A 16182-nucleotide genomic window follows, 5' to 3' on the forward strand; every position below is an offset into this window, starting at 1 on the left:
AATTCTTACCCTACTCAGCAACTGCCCACTCCATTTAATCCACTACAAGAAGATCTAGTCCTTTTAAATCAACAGCCTTCTGAAGCAGCAGTAGCTCTCTTATAGGAGTTCAGATTCAGTTTGTTCTCTTAGCCCCATAATAATGGCAGCTTGTCTGGACTGAGCCTGAGGCACCCTAACAAATTGTTTCAGTTCTTTCGTTTCTGATACTGTTTCTTCTAGTTTGGCTCAGAGGGCCAAGCTACACATGACGAATGACACTGGAACGGCAAGTGGATTTAGTGGAGGGCAAGTGAACAGGGAGAAATACACTTGCCGTTCAAGTGTCATTCGTCATGTGTAGCTTGACCCTGAGAAGACTCTGCAGAGAAGCATCAGTTCCTGCATAAATGAAAACACCCACATTCCCATCGTTTACCAATCAATAACATCGCAAATATAAAAGATTTATATATGTGTATTTTATTTAAATGGCGTGACAAGAGGAATAGAGGTCACCATGAAGAATGCTTCACACATTTCACACAATAAAGAACCGATGAATCAAATAAAATATTCAGTTTAATTCTCCATTTTAATTTATGAACATTTGTCACACATTTGTTGCACGTACTTTGGACATGCGAAAAGAATGGATCCTATGCCCCCCCCCCCATCTAATGTATAGACATCACAGAAGAAATAAGAAGAGAATTAAGTTAATTGATTCTTTCTCCGTATTAATTGTTCCCTTTTGTTCAACTCAGGCCTCAGAAGAATAACGTAGCACTTGGGGAAAAAGATACAGCCCAGTAAGCCAGCACTGGAGGCCAAGATGGAGAAGATCTCCACGGCTACCATATATTTCCCTTTGGTGCTCAGGTAGGTCGGAACAAAAGACAACCAAACACTGCAAAAGATCAGCATGCTGAAGGTGATGAACTTGGCTTCGTTGAAACTATCTGGCAATTTCCTGGCTAGGAAAGCTACAGTCAAGCTGATAAGGGACAAAAGTCCCATATAGCCCAAAACACTATAAAACATGATGGTAGAGCCTTCATTACACCCTGCTACAATCTCCATAGGCATTGATTGCATGTCTAAATCTGGTAATGGAGGAGATGTTCCTAGCCACATCATACAAATGGTTGCTTGGCCAAGGAAACAAAGAGAAATACTAGAATTTGCCAGTCTTTTGCCCATCCATTTCCTCATGCTGGACCCTGGTTTTGTGGCCATGAAAGCTACAACCACAGTGACAGTTTTGGCCAAAACACAAGAAACAGCCACTGAGAAGATGGTGCCAAAAGCAGGTTGTCGGAGGTAACAGGTAACCTTGGTAGGTTGTCCAAGGAAAAGCAAAGAAGAAACAAAGCAGAGCAAGAGAGAGATTAGCAGAGCATAGGTTATGTCCCGGTTGTTGGCTTTGACAACAGGTGTATCTCTGCACTTGACAAAAATTCCCAGCACCAACACAGTGATTAGGGAAAAAGAAACCGCAAGTGAAGCTAAACTGATCCCTAAAGGTTCTTCATAGGACAAAAAACTGATTATCTTGAGAATACATCGATCTTGTGCCTTGCTTGGATATTGATCTTCTGGACATTTGATACAGTCCTCCATATCTAAAATAGAAAAAAAAGAAAAGAAAAGAAGTACTTTCAGGATCAACAGAAGTCTGATTTATTTCCAAATCTGACTTTCTTGATCTTTATTTCTAACTGCTGGATCTACTTTGGAGGTCATCACATAAGAAGGCATTTTAATATTCTTGCCAAGTTTTGCAGTATTCTTGCGGTGGTCTCAGTTCCTTCTCTTAAGTTTGTGATCTTTATTGTTGTGTAAATTATAAAGCTTGTTTACTTCAAATTTCATTTTCATTGTCACTTAAAGCAAATACTGGAAATTCAAATAAATGAATAAAGAAACACACAGGCAGGTTACACTGATATGGAAATGAATTTGTTGGTTATGCATGCCATTCCAAGCTTTCCATTTCAGGTATTTGGATCAGTAGGGAGAATGTCAAATACATATTAATGGCCATGAAGTCTTGACCTCGAGGCAGCTCACCTCATGAATTTCGGATGATCAACATCCTTTTTTCATCTCCTAAAGTGAGGTTTGTATGCCTTGAGATGTGATCTGATCAAAATTTCTCCCTCCCCCTTCTTTTCATTCTCTCTAATCACACCTCCTTTCTTTGCTGATGCTTGGGTGGTCTGCAGCAAGGGAAGCTGAGATGTCTCTTCACCCTGTCCCTTCTGCCTTCATCTCCAATGATGCTGCCAAAGCTGCTCTGGAAATGTTTCAGAAGCAAATCCTTAGCATTTTGCCCATTTATGTTTCTTTTATGTTTTTTTTCCTGCCATTTAGTGGAATTGATACATTACTCCATTAGACCAGGTCCGGACCGGCTCCAGCGGGGCTCACAGGGCAGTGGGCAATTGTCCCCCCACCCCGTCACCCCGGCGGAGAGAGGTGTAGCCTGGCTCTGGCGGGGCTGATAGGGCAGCGAGCACTTCGCCCCCGCCTCATCGCCCTGCCCCACCGCCCTTCCCTCGCCGCCACTGCCGCTGCTGCCCTCCTCCTCCTCCTCCTCCTCCTCCTCCAGCTGGGCTATGAAGCCCGATGGCAGAGGGCTGGGCAGACTTGCCCAGCTGTCCACCACCAGCGGCGCCATCCGGAGGCTGTGTTCCACAACACCCTTTTTAACCTGGTGCGCCCACACACGCACCAGGATAAATGTGCGTCATCTGAAACACACTAAGAGAATTATGTTATAGGATGGTCATGAAGTCTTGACCACGAGGAAGCTCACTTTATGACTTTGGCATGGTCAACTTCCTTTCTTCCTCTCCTAAAGCAAGACTTGTTTGCCTTGAGATGTGATCTGATCAAAATTCCTCCCTCCCCCCTCTTTTCATGCTCTCTAATTACACCTGCTTTCTTTGCTGATGCTCAGGTGGCCTGCAACAAAGGAAACTGAAATGTTTCCACCCTGTCCTGTAAATGGTCAGCCCCAGCCCCCGCCATATTTAATAGCCGTTTTATAGCTACACATGGTATAAAATCACAAAGTCTCTGGATTAATGCAGCCTTGATCTGCATCAGAGGTGAATTCCAGCCATCTGGACAGAGTATTGCTGAGACCTGCCCAGGAGATTCAGGTATGCCTGCAATGTGCATAAAAACACCGAGGACTGGTAGTGATTGATTTACTCCCCCCCCCCCCGCCGGCTGCTTGTGTGGGTTTGTGATAAGATAGCATCTCGTTATGTCACTCCCATTAGCACATTTCAATGTCCTCTTCCCAAGATTGAGAGCAATCAGTCAGCACCGATAAGTTAATTTCTCTCTGGGAACTTATATTTTTCATACCTAAATTCATCAACTCTGCTTCGGTAGAACACATTCACAAACAGCTTCTTTGTGAGGCGGCAGGAGAGATTTTCCATTTCCTTTTACACACCCCAGTAGCACCAATCAAAAGGTAATCAAATCTTTGTCATTTTCAGAGACTGACCTTTACGGTCTGTGTCCCAATGGCTGAGGGGGCTCTCCAGCCTCAGGACATGTTTTGCCCTACAACAACCAGGGCTCTTGCCCCATTCAAACTGTGCACACTTTCCTAGATCCAAGCACTGTACCCTTGAGGTTACCTTCCCTAAGACTCTCTCTCGTGGCTGAGAATATGGGACATTTTAAGCTTCTCTCTTCCTCCAAGGTCCACTCTGATCGGTAAACATACTTCCCCTCCACTCTCTCTATTCCAACTTCTGCCTAGCTTCCTAGGACTCGGTGTGCCGGTTTTTATTGCTCTTGTGTGTGTGTGCGTGTGTGCATTTTCCTCTTTTAATAAAATATTACACTTTGAACCTAAAAGCACATGTCTTGTCTGCTACCTTGGAGAAAGGACCCCGTAAACATTGGTGGAGTTTATCCTACAGTTACCACTCTAATATAGCCACCTTCCTTTCCGCTAATCCCCCCCTCACTCTCTTACTTGCAGGGAGACCAGTCCAGGTAACAGTCTTCTGCCTAAATTGCCAAAGATGCTCCCAAAGCTGCTCTGGAAATTTTTAAGGTGCTAATCCTTAACAGTTTGCCCATTTTTATTGCTGGTCTTCTCGTTTGATTATTTTTATGTTTTGTTCTACCATTTAGTGGAATTGATACATTAATCCATCTGACCAGGAATTTTTTTTGAAATATTTATGCAACTGACCTCAAAACTATCTCCAGGTTTCTGCTCTTGCTGTGGATCTTTAATCTTTCTGAGAAGAGATCAGCTTTCTCAGGGTGATCTAAACAGCTTGGTATCACTGTACAATAACAGCATGAACTTCACTTGCTTTCTCATTACTTATCATCCTGAACTGAATGGCTGATGTGATGGCTTTTGAAAACACTGAGTTTCTCAGATTATTTGAGCACGTGAAGAAATCTTCCTAACCTTTGAGCTGAGTGACACAGTCTATAGGCTTTTTCACACCTTCTTCCGTTACCCTTTGAAAACTAACTTCACATGGTAGGAAAAAAAGTGGGCATTTCATCACCTACCTTTCTGCTTTGCAATTTTTCCATCTGGGCAAGAAACACAATCGTAACAGCAAAATTTCTTCCCTTCCTTCTTTTTCTTTTGAGTCCCCAGAGGGCAGTAGTCATTGCACAATGAAAGGGGCACCATCTATCCAAAAGCAGTAAAGCATTTTAGGATGGAAGACTGTTGTTTAACTGATCATGGCTAGTATTGCTATGAAGAGTGGAACCCCTCCCCCAATTTGCTTTTTTGAAAAGATGTGGCCATTGCTTCCTCTGATTCTCCTTCAAAAGAAAATTTTCCCTTTCATCTCTCTTTCTGGTTTTCTGTATCTTCTATACAACCTGTTGTAATTTCAGCCTTCCTTGTTAAACACACCGCAGGCTGTTTATCTAGAAAGTAAGATGATTAGAATAGCCACTGCCTGCCTTTGAGCATCTACAGAATGAAATTCTGAGATTTTGTATAACCTCTCTCTTTCCTCACCTCTCTTCAGATTTCTCTTTTAATCAAAACTAATTTGAAACAGACCCAAAATCCCCTTTTTCCCCTCCAAGGAAAACAAAGTAGGTAGAAAATAAGTAAAGAGGTATTTAGAGAATTCCTCTTTAAAATGCTAATCACCACAATACAAATCACAGGAGATGTTAATTTTGGAGCCTGAATTTTGAAAATAAGATTGACTACCCATAGAACACATCAATACATGGATTTATATATCTAGGTATATAAATGATGCACCTCCTAATGGAGATTCATTATTTAAAACGTAAAACAGAAAGCAAGTAGACAGCACACACTCCTGGGCTGGTCCTAGAACCATAGGGCAGATGACTTATATGCACCTTCAAGGGCCATTAAGTTCTTGCCCATTGGCTGACACCAAAACACTTGTCCCTAGAACACTGCAAGTAATTGCCAAAAAGAAGGGAGAGAGAAGTTCAATGTGAATGCTTTAGAACTAACAGAAATATTCTGAAATATAGCTGTCTCTAAAAGGCTGCATAATTTTAACAAACGTGAAATATATTTAACAATGTATACAGCTACATAACATAAACATTTGTTTCTAAATGGGAGTGGAGATACACAATCTTTTATTGCTTCATCATTTTTGTATTTGAAACACATCCCTGAATTCATAATTGTATAGTTTCTGTTGTTTCCTGCCCTATAACTTTGTTACAGCTACCATCCAATCACAGCATGCTTTATGCATGCATCTACCTCCCATCCTCCTGCATTTAAAACCACAATAATATAGATTAAAAATCACACCTTAATTCACAGGGGAAAAAAACATGCTAACTTATTTACATTGCAAAACGTTAAAATAACAATCAAATCATCCATTATAAAAGTCATGGTAAGCAGAAAATGAATATTCTTCTGTGATGGACTGCACTTAATAACAGGTTTCCAAAGTGCAGCAAAATCAGAGAGCAGGGAGGGGAAGGATTAACTATTCCCTAGAATGGAGAGCTTAAGTGTCAGGCTGCTCTCTTTTCTCTGATAGGTCATTGAGAACCAGTCCGAAGGCAGCCAGTTGGTTTTCTGACAAGATTTTTTAGTGAGAGAGAGTCTGACAAGAAAAATCAGACAGATTCCACTTTAGAGAGAAGGGAGACGTCTCTTAGCCTTAATTGTAGTGTTTTGATCCTGTGGAAGAATTCTATCATAGGATTCAAAGTATAAGTGTCAGTATAAGATGAAGTACACTTTACACAGACACCAGAGAACTGGGAGTGTGATTTGGGTTAGAGGGATTGGATAGTGGGTTGTCACTCCCTTTCAAGTCAAAAAGATCAGTTATATCTTCTGAGTAGAAGATTAATTCCTGCCCAGTTTCAAAGGGGGATTGGATCTGAGGAGGACTCTGGGTCTGTTGTGAGGAGAAAATGGTTTTAGACTAACTCCAGGAAAACTGAACTGTCACAGGAAAATTTCTGAAGAAACATTGTGGCAGTAACTAAATTACTAAGTAAAACACATCTCACTGTTAATAACCAAGAATATATAAAAATGAGCTTCAAGAATACTATTTTGACAGTTACAAGAAGTGTATTCTGAATACCAAAAGCATTTTACCTCTTTATTTCCATCCCTTGACTACACTTACTCAATCCCTGCCTGTTAAATAACGTTGACATATCTTTTTGAATGTTATACAGTCTCTAGTGCAAATTCCAAAGAAAGAGAGCTCCTACTTTTCTCAATCAAGTTCCTGGGCTAAGTGAAAAGCCAAAATTATATCTGCTTGTCAGGGCGGGACAAACAGACTTTCTAAATGACAACTATTAACATGCTACTTGGGATTGCTCAGTCAAAGCAGGAAAATTGAATTTAGGTGGGAAAATCCGCCTCACAGTGGGGAGAGTGAAGCAGAGTCAGTTATACCCCAATTTTCGATTATCAAACCAGTAACAGATGAGCCAGTGAGAATATTCTAGAATACACACCTGGTTAAAACGGCTCTGCCATAGAATTCTGTTCTCATCTATTATCAGTTCTTTTCCTTCCAATGCATCAGGGTCCATCTTTCCGATTTCTACTCTACTATAGGTTTTGTTGTGGGATATCACCAAGTTCATGACATCAAACCCACCTTCCATTTCCTTATCATTGTTAAAAGACACTCTTTCTCCTGCAGAGTTGTTAAAGGACACGCGTTGAAGAAAGTGGTGGAGTTAGAGAAAACAAAAGAAAAGGTATCATCAAGCTGGTTGTTTTTCTGTTGTGGAAAAAAATGTACTAAAGACCTGTTTTTAAAAATGCTACAACTATATAACATAGGGACACAAAAGCCTTCCTGAGCCACACTAGTGTTCCATCTAGTCCAGCTGTCTGTCTCACATCATGGCCAACCAGTTACTCTGGAGGGCCAAGATCAGGGCATAGAGGTCGAGGTCTTCTTGAGGTTTTCCCTTTAATCACCTTGGCCACTGATGCTCCCAATGCTCTGCCACTACTCATAAGTGTCTCATAAATGAACAGGCACAAAAGTAGCATGTACAACATAACAACTGCTTTTAAAAATCTCAGAGGATCAGTAAACAATAAGCATCTCAGAAGTCTTTACCAAGGAGTTCAGGGTTTCCACGAACTTCCACGAACTGGACTACTGGTTTGTTTGGTTTGTATTAAAGGGGCAGTTTTACTTTTGGTTTGTACTAAAGGGCCATTTAAACTTTTCCTGCCACTTGCAAGTGGCAGGTCCCTTTAAACTATCAGCTGGCAGGCAGCAGGGGGGATTCCCCCGCCTGCCAGATGATAGTTTAAAGGGTCCTGCCCCTTGCAAGTGGCAGGAAAGGGCCCTTTAAATGATTAAAGGCCCCTTTCCCTGCTGGAAAGGGGCATTTAAACCCACGAACCATGAACTGGTTCATAACTGGGCCAGTTCTGTGCCAGTTTGTGGTTCATGGTTCATGGAAACCCCACGAACCACGAACCCCATGGTTTGTTTTTTTTCTGGTTCATGCCCATGTCTAGTTGAAAGCGGATGTCCAACTTAAGTTCATACAGCAAGCTTCATGCCTCAGTCAGAATTGGAACACAGGACTTTATAAGACTTTCTTAGTCCTGTTCCTAAATTATGCTGACTCTTAAGCATGAGTGATGAATAATATTGGTCGGTTGCCATGATGAATGATGCTAATGCAGAGAAGATAACTGAAAATATTTCATACTTTTAATTGCAAATAAGAAATTGAATTTAAAAAAAGAATTGGATATTTCAGACCAAAAGTCAGTTCAAATGATTGCATTTTTGAGAAGTTCTCAGCCTCCCTGATAGACAAACTTCACTAAGCAATAAAGTTTACCCAGCAAACTTTCACATTGATGATGAGTGTGATGTGAGACTTCAAAGGTAAAAGTGCATAATAAAACATTTGCAACATTTATTTGTGTTGGGGAAAGTTGGAGTAAGTCACATTTTGTATTGACACATTTATTTCACTGGGAAGGTGTTACCTGCCAAGGCTGGAGATCCTGAAGGCCACCTCTTTTGCCACCACCCCAAATTGGTCTATGGTTAGATTGAGATAAATATAAGGCATGCAGAGCATGAGCTATGGCATAGACAGCATTATAGATGCTGTAGCTGTGGCCGGTCATGTGAATCTCAAAGACAGGCCCAGGGAGGCTGTCTGTTTTCTCCTGTCCAGTACATTTTCCATCAACCATAGAAGTTTCCAGAGAATTTGGAAATGTGCAGTCAAATGCCTGTTCCCAGAAATCCTTGAGAAACCCATCTCCTTGAGTCTGATAAGGTTTTATGTCACTAAGAAACTTCTGGAACGCTGGAAGCTCTTGTGAATGAATTGAGAAGAAGATTGTACCTTGGAAGAATTCAGGATCCCAGAACTTTTGAATGCCTGATAATACAAAATCAGCCTGGGCTGTCATAACCCACACCCATCTAAAGGAAGTATTTTCTAGTAATTCATGATTCCCAAGATATAGAAATGTCGTCAATGAAATAATGGTCCTAGATTCTCCATAGAGGATAATTATATTGACGTTGCTATCTATTAAAGCCGCATAAACATCTGAAAATAAGTTGATAGCTTTCTCTAAGGTATCCCAATGGCCTTGGTTTACAATCATTGCTCTGAAGGCCACACAAATTCCATTTTTTTGCAAGCAATGGCACCATTTCCTGCAGGAAATGTTCTCCACTATCATCCGTCTCAGCAAAGATCCCAATCCATATCCATCCAAAATGCTGAAGTAACCGGAGAAGACCTAAGTTCTGATGGGCTTCGTTGGGAACCATGCGGAAGAAGGAAGGGGATTTTGCGTTGTCCCTGTCCGTGGGGGCAAATGACCCATACGTGAGCTTAAAGGAAACAAAAAGATATGTTTAAAATGTGTTATCAGGTGGGAAGATACGGCTGAACATTCTGAAAGCATAAGGATTTGGTACAATTTCTGAGGAAAGGTTACCAAAAAGATATGTGTATTGCATCCACCAACATCCCATCTGCCAAGTTGGAGCCAGTTTGTCTTTATTTCATTTTTCACAAGAACAAATTTTACTTTTCCCTAAGATATGTCTCTCTGCCCTTCTTAGTCACTCCCAGTAGCATGTACATTTCCAAATCTCTCATTCCTCTACGCACAGAGCATACCTGTGGAATCTTGTAGAGTTCTAGAACGTCTGCCATGTGGAAGGATGTATCGGACTGAAGCCCCCCTATGACAGCCATTAAGTTTTTCCGGGTGTCACATTCATAATTGGGAAAATATCTATGTGATTTATAGAGCATATCCAGAGTACTACGGTAGGTCATCTTATCATCAATGTATGTGTCATAGATGTGAAACCCAAGAGTGACATTGGGTAAGATGTTGGGATTCCTGTTGATCTCATCTACAGCAAATGCCAAGGCCAGAGGGTGCTGATAAAATTTTGTCACCATACTTCAAAAAGAAAGAAATGCTTTTTTACACCAGATAATTCAATAGCATTTTTAAAATATTCTTTTTCAGAGTCCATTGCACATTTAGGCATAGCCTTTCACATTACTGATTTTACCAAGGTTAAAAAAAACCTTCCCTTTTTTCAGCCCAAATAATACTAGTCATACATTAGAATACTACTTGTAGTCTAAAGAGTGCTTTGAAACATTTTTAGTACTAAGTTTTCCACCTCCTTCCACTCTTCATATATTGGATATTTTTAGATTTGCCATTCAAAACATTGTAGGGAGCTTTGTTTTCAATTTAATTTTCATTTTCATAGTTACATTGAATTATCATATACATTAGAACGCTGAAGAATATGTTTTTTTCAGTTTCCCTAATTTCCATTTTTATACCCTTTCGATCTAAAATATCTACTTATCTAACTATGTTAAAATCTAGTCAAAGAAAAATAAACAAGACTCCATCTCTCTATTTCTTTTCTGATCACCAAAATATATGAAGTTGTCACTGTAGAAGAAGAAAACACAAATGTGCTACGAATAGAAAAGTTTAATACAACTCAGAAAGAAATTGAAAGGATGGTGTGCAAGGGTGGATCAGTTCGACAGGTTCTTTGAAAACTCAAAAATTGCACTAGGGTTAAAATTATAGTATGCTTAAGAAAATATATAATATCTTTACTCTGTGACATCAAACAGCTCTTGGGAAATATTTTTGTCAAACTTTAATTCATGGATTTGAGAAAGGAACTGAGAAACAATCCCACCAAGGAGGAGGTCCCCTGGCTGGTACCATTCATGTGGAATGGGAATTTCATTAATGGTGCACTTCATCACATCTGCTTTGCATGAAATGCAAGCCAAGAGCGGCAAGACCATTAGTTCCAACATCTGGGCCGCACCCCTTGTTTCTGGATCCGGCCTCTCCTATGTCAACCTAGAACATCAAGATGTCTCAATCAAGCTCCCTTGGAGAGCTGCTGAGTCTGAGCCTAAGTCCCGGCCTTGTGATTGCAAATCTGACTTTTAAGAAAGCAACATGGCAGCGATCAAACTGACGGAGTCCCTTCTTCAAACATCCAGTTGCACATGGGGTAAATTGCTTCTTTATTCTTTTCTCACTTTTTGAAATGACACTGCAAATTGGTCTGAGGGGAAAATTACAGTAATTTGGAGGATTCCAGGGGGAAATAATTATGAATGCAGAGTCCGGGCTGTATGTAGCAACTTTGGTAGCAAACATGTTTTTCTCTCTACATCTGGTCATAGATGCAGAGGAGTTAGCCGTGTTAGTCTGTGGTAGCAAAATCAAAAAGAGTCCAGTAGCACCTTTAAGACTAACCAATTTTATTGTAGCATAAGCTTTCGAGAATCAAGTTCTCTTCGTCAGATCAGGCGTCTGACGAAGAGAACTTGATTCTCGAAAGCTTATGCTACAATAAAATTGGTTAGTCTTAAAGGTGCTACTGGACTCTTTTTGATCTCTCTACATCTGAACACAAAGTCTGTCTTTGCTCCTCAGGGGTCAAACTTGCCTCTGACTTTCAGAGTTCCATGGTGAGCAAACATCAACAACCAAGTCAGAGCCCCCCAAAGATGCCCTTAGTTTGATGTTTAGGTACACGATGCTATATTTCGTTTTTGTGGAACGTGTCCGTAAGCATATTTAATCAAAGCTATGACTAGTGAAATTCAGTGGAACTATAGGACCAGTCCTATGCTGTTCTACTTAGAATACTACAAGAATCTCTTCAATGGGGTTTATTCCCAGGCAGTGTTTCTGTATTGAAACATGCTTTTCAGTGCTCCTAGGACTGGTGGTAGAGAGTGTCCTCATGTCAGAGTTGATTTGTGGTGACCCCTGGTGGAATTTTCATGACAAGAGACTACCAGGTGGTTTGCCATTGCCTGCCTCTGCAACCCTGGTCTTTTGGAAGTCTCCCATCCAATTACTAACCGAGGCCAACCCTCTTTAGCTTCAGAGATCTGATGATATTGGGCTTGCCTGGGCTATCCAGGTCAGGGTGCTCCTAGGAATGCAGCCTTTTAAATTCAAATATCCAGCTTGTTCACAGCTGCCTAATATGACTCAAAATATCATTCCTGGCCTAAATTCCACAGTTACATCCTCATTTTATGAACCTGAATAATCAATGGTTGTTGTGGGTTTTCCGGGCTGTATTGCCGTGGTCTTGGCATTGTAGTTCCTGACGTTTCACCAGCAGCTGTGGCTGGCATCTTCAGAGGTGTAGCACCGAAAGACAGAGATCTCTCAGTGTCACAGTGTGGAGAAGATGTTGGCAGGTCATTTATATCTACTCAGGAGGGGTGGGGTTGAGCTGAGTCATCCTGTAAGAGTTTCCCAGGGTGTGGAATGCTAATGGAGGGAGGCTTCACCGTATCCTGAGGAGGTTATTTTGCATATAGATTGGTGCTTGATATGCTAATCTTCTCTGCAAGGCTATTGTAGGATGTAGAGTATACTCTATATACTCTTAGTATATACAGGTCTCTTCACTCAGGATACAGTGAAGCCTCCCGCCATTAGCTTTCCACACCCTGGGAAACTCTTATAGGATGACTCAGCCCAAACCCACCTTCCTGAGTAGATATAAATTACCTGCCAACATCTTCTCCACACTGTGACACTGAGAGATCTCTGTCTTTTGGTGCTATACCTCTGAAGATGCCAGCCACAGCTGCTGGCGAAACGTCAGGAACTACAATGCCAAGACCACAGCAACACAGCCCGGAAAACCCACAACAACCATCGTTCTCCGGCTGTGAAAGCCTTCGACAATACAACCTGAATAATCCTTTTTTTAATTTTATGTACGAGGTTTCTTTACTATCCCCCCCACAGTCCTGCTCAAGACAGCTTAAAATTAAAATAATAAATCATTGATATAAAAACAAACCATTTAAACAAACCCAGGTTTTTAAAAATAGAGTAAAACTATTCAAAGAACAAACCTCAAAGTTTTTGCAAACATTCAGGCTGTTCAGACATTAACAGTGGAGGGGAGGGGGGTGGATTGGAGGACTAATTTACTAATTTAGAAAAGGGTCTCAACCTAGAGTGGCATCACTATGTGACAGAGTAAGATTAAACTGCAAGAAAGGTGTAAAATTACATACTCAAGCCACTTCATCTCAGATAAGCAAATGCAATTACAAAGTACAAGCCATCCTCATAGATGCTTGTTGAGCTCCTGAGTACAGATGGACATGAACAGAAATACAAACTAAAATTAAGCACGAAACAGGCTGGTTCGTGGTTCATGAACCAGTGGTTCGTCAGATCCCATTTCTGATGAACTACCACGAACTTTAGGCTGGTTCATTTGGTTTGTTTTTTGGTTCGTCATTGCAGACAGCGTGGTGCTGATCAATCAGTTTCCTAGGCAACAAGGGATTGACTTCCTGCAGACCTTCTGCTGACCTGCAAGTGTCCTTTTGCTGGCCCAGAAGTGACCTTCTGCTGACCCGGAAGTGGTGCTTTTCTCACCTGGATGTGACATTTTCATGAAAGTTCATGGTTTGTGGTTCATGAAATGTGATGAACCACAAACCACATAGTTCATTTTTTTTCAGTTCGTGCCCATCTCTACTCCTGAGCCTGTAGCTCAATTTTTACGTTGGCCTTGCTAGACTCACGCAGTCATTCAAGACAATCCAAAAGCCTCAAGCTGCACAAGCCTCTTGTTCAGATCCTTTCAACTTTTTATCTACCCACAGTGTCTGTAGGGGGGCTGGGAACTGAAGGAGCCCAAATCCCAGGAGTTTTTACCTTTCTTAACATCCTGCTTCTCTAATTTGTCCAAACGAGGGCTTTGCTTCTGTATTCTTGCAGCTTTTTGCAAGAGGGTTTAAGAAGGACTCAGAGAGGTCCACAAGAGTGCCATGGGTAGTTTCCAATACCGAGTGTAAAATGGCAGGTTGCAGCTGATTCTGAGGGATAGGGAGAAGCTTGTCCTAACTCCCAACCAACCCCAAAATAGTCCAACGTGCGGAAGAACTCCCAGAGAAGAACTACATGTCACCCCCTTGCCTTCTATCAAACCTCACAGCCAGTTACAGATTTGTGCACCAATAATAATAAATAATAATATTTTTTTATTTATATACTGCTCTTCAGTGCAACTTAATATCCACTCAGATTGGATTACAAAGTATGTCATTATTATCCCCACAAAAATCACTCTGTGAGGTGGGTGGGGTGGAGATAGCTCTGAGAGAGCTGTGACTGACCCAAGGTCACCCAGTGGGCTTCAAGCGGAGGAGATGGGAATCAAACCCAGCTCTCCAGATTAGAGTCCTGCCTCTTTTAACCACTACACTAAGCTGAGTGCAGCTGAATGACACAGTCAAAGAGGTGAAAGGGGGAAAAGATTCCCACCCCAATAGTTGCTCTTGTAGCACCAAACACACAGATCTGCACACACGCACTCACACGCCATTCTGCAAGAGTTTCTCTGAGGAAGTCTCCCTTTCTCTGCATTTGTTGATTCAAGATATTTACAGGAGCATGACAGTGACCAAGTGCTGCACTATTCACATGTTAGCCAAAATAGAAGAGGGGTCTCCTTGTGAGACAGGGGAATTGTCATTCAAGGAGACACAGCAAGGGGGAGTAACTGCAGGACCTCCACCAATAAATACCAGGATCATTCCCTTAGAGAACTCTCAAGTAAAAAGGTAGATGTTCAGCAGGAATGTTTTCTTTATTAATAGAGCAAAAACAGCAAACAAACAGAGAACACATGCACACAGCATACACACAGGGCCAACGAGGAAAACAGTGAAGAAACAGGAAAGCAGTTTCATGGAGGTCTTTAGTTACAGGTCTTCAAGAAGCAGTAGAGGTTTCAGGATTCACCTTGGATGATTATAGGATCTACTGGATCTAGCTGGCATCAGGGAAAGACTGGAGTTAACTGGCTGGAGCTAACTGGTCAGGTAGCAGCAAATGGTATAACTCCAAGGTCCAGGGCAGACTCACCATCTCCTGAGACAATCCCCAGAACTGTGCCTGTCTTCAAATGAACAGCCTGATGCCTAAAGACACAGCCTTGTATTACTGTGCAAGAAACACAGTGACAGAGTCTCATTTCCTGCTGGTACAAAATCTTCACAGCAAAAAACAAAACCACAAGAACTGAGGCTGGAATGGAAGTGCCCGAGTTAAAAGATGACTGTCAGAAATGTGACCAATGTATTAGCAGTGAAGAAAACTTTTATTTTCTCCTTACAATCTCTACTCCCTTCATGGCAGACAGAAATTCTGGCAGAACCCATGGAGTTCATTTGTAACCTAAGCCATCTCCTTGCTTTATCCACCCGTATCACATTATCTCATTTGGTCTGGATCAAGCAGAAACTCAGAAAATGCTGGTATGGTTTTATAATTTAGGGAACAGTAAAAATGTGGGTGGTGTTAACTTGGGAGAGAATTTACCAAATTGGGCTCAGAGATTCATGATTAGAAGCAGATGTGGAAGAAAGAGTAAACACATCAATCTGAACAGATGGGTGTACATGTTTCTCAAATGGTGTATACTTATCCAAACATTAGGTGAATTTCATAACTCAAACATTCCAGCCCAGAACTAGCAGTGTGTATAGTCCTCTGTCTTCATTCCTTCTGCTGTTTATGTGTCACAGGGCCAAGCTACACATGACGAATGACACTTGAATGGCAAGTGGATTGAGTGGAGGGCAAGTGAACAGGGAGAAATACACTTGCTGTTCAAGTGTCATTCGTCATGTGTAGCTTGGCCCTCAGTCTACCAAACCAATACAATCTCCTGTAGTTCCCTCAGTCTTCTACAGACCCCATTCCCCAATGCTACTCTTCTTACTGCTCAAGCGACCTGGAGTTGGAAACCAGAGTGAGGGTGCTTCTTTGTTAGTAATTCCCATACTTTGCAAAACTCTGAACCTTGATTAGTTGCAAGTCTGTAGCCATAAGTGGGATACTCTTGGTTCTTCTTTTGCGGAATTTCTCCCCTGAAATACAGCCATCTGTTTCTATTTCTTGTTTTATGAATTTGAGTCTGTTTCAAAGTTCCACTTTACTGTTGTAAATCTCTTAAGTGGCTTGATTGTCTACAGCCAAGCCTTACGTTACAATCGTATCTGCTTCAATGCTCTTGACCGGGACTCCCACTTAAGAGATTTACAACAAGCATTTTGGGGACTACAGTACCCACCTAATGAAGTGAGGAAACA

At 41.4% G+C, this 16182-nt stretch overlaps 1 protein-coding gene across 1 annotated transcript; it reads right to left on the reverse strand.

Moving 5' to 3' along the window:
* Positions 1–693: 693 nt before the first annotated feature.
* On the reverse strand, positions 694–9945 carry LOC129339936 (vomeronasal type-2 receptor 26-like). The gene is made up of 4 exons (XM_054994499.1): positions 9655–9945; positions 9177–9362; positions 4543–4669; positions 694–1604 (listed from the first exon to the last, which is right to left on the reverse strand). The coding sequence occupies exons 1-4, from the start codon at positions 9943–9945 to the stop codon at positions 694–696; spliced, it is 1515 nt and encodes a 504-aa protein (XP_054850474.1).
* Between the last annotated feature and the right edge of the window lie 6237 nt (positions 9946–16182).

This window comes from Eublepharis macularius, chromosome 12 (assembly GCF_028583425.1).
Source record: "Eublepharis macularius isolate TG4126 chromosome 12, MPM_Emac_v1.0, whole genome shotgun sequence".
Lineage (NCBI taxonomy): Eukaryota > Metazoa > Chordata > Lepidosauria > Squamata > Eublepharidae > Eublepharis > Eublepharis macularius.

Coding starts and splice junctions, on each gene's coding strand:
- LOC129339936 (XM_054994499.1), bottom strand. CDS start 9,945: ATGGTGACAAAATTTTATCAGCACCCTCTGGCCTTGGCATTTGCTGTA. Junction 4,670..9,176: donor AACATTTCCTGCAGGAAATG/GTGCCATTGCTT, acceptor GCTTTTGGATAG/ATGGTGCCCCTTTCATTGTG. Junction 1,605..4,542: donor AAAAATTGCAAAGCAGAAAG/GTAGGTGATGAA, acceptor TTTCTATTTTAG/ATATGGAGGACTGTATCAAA.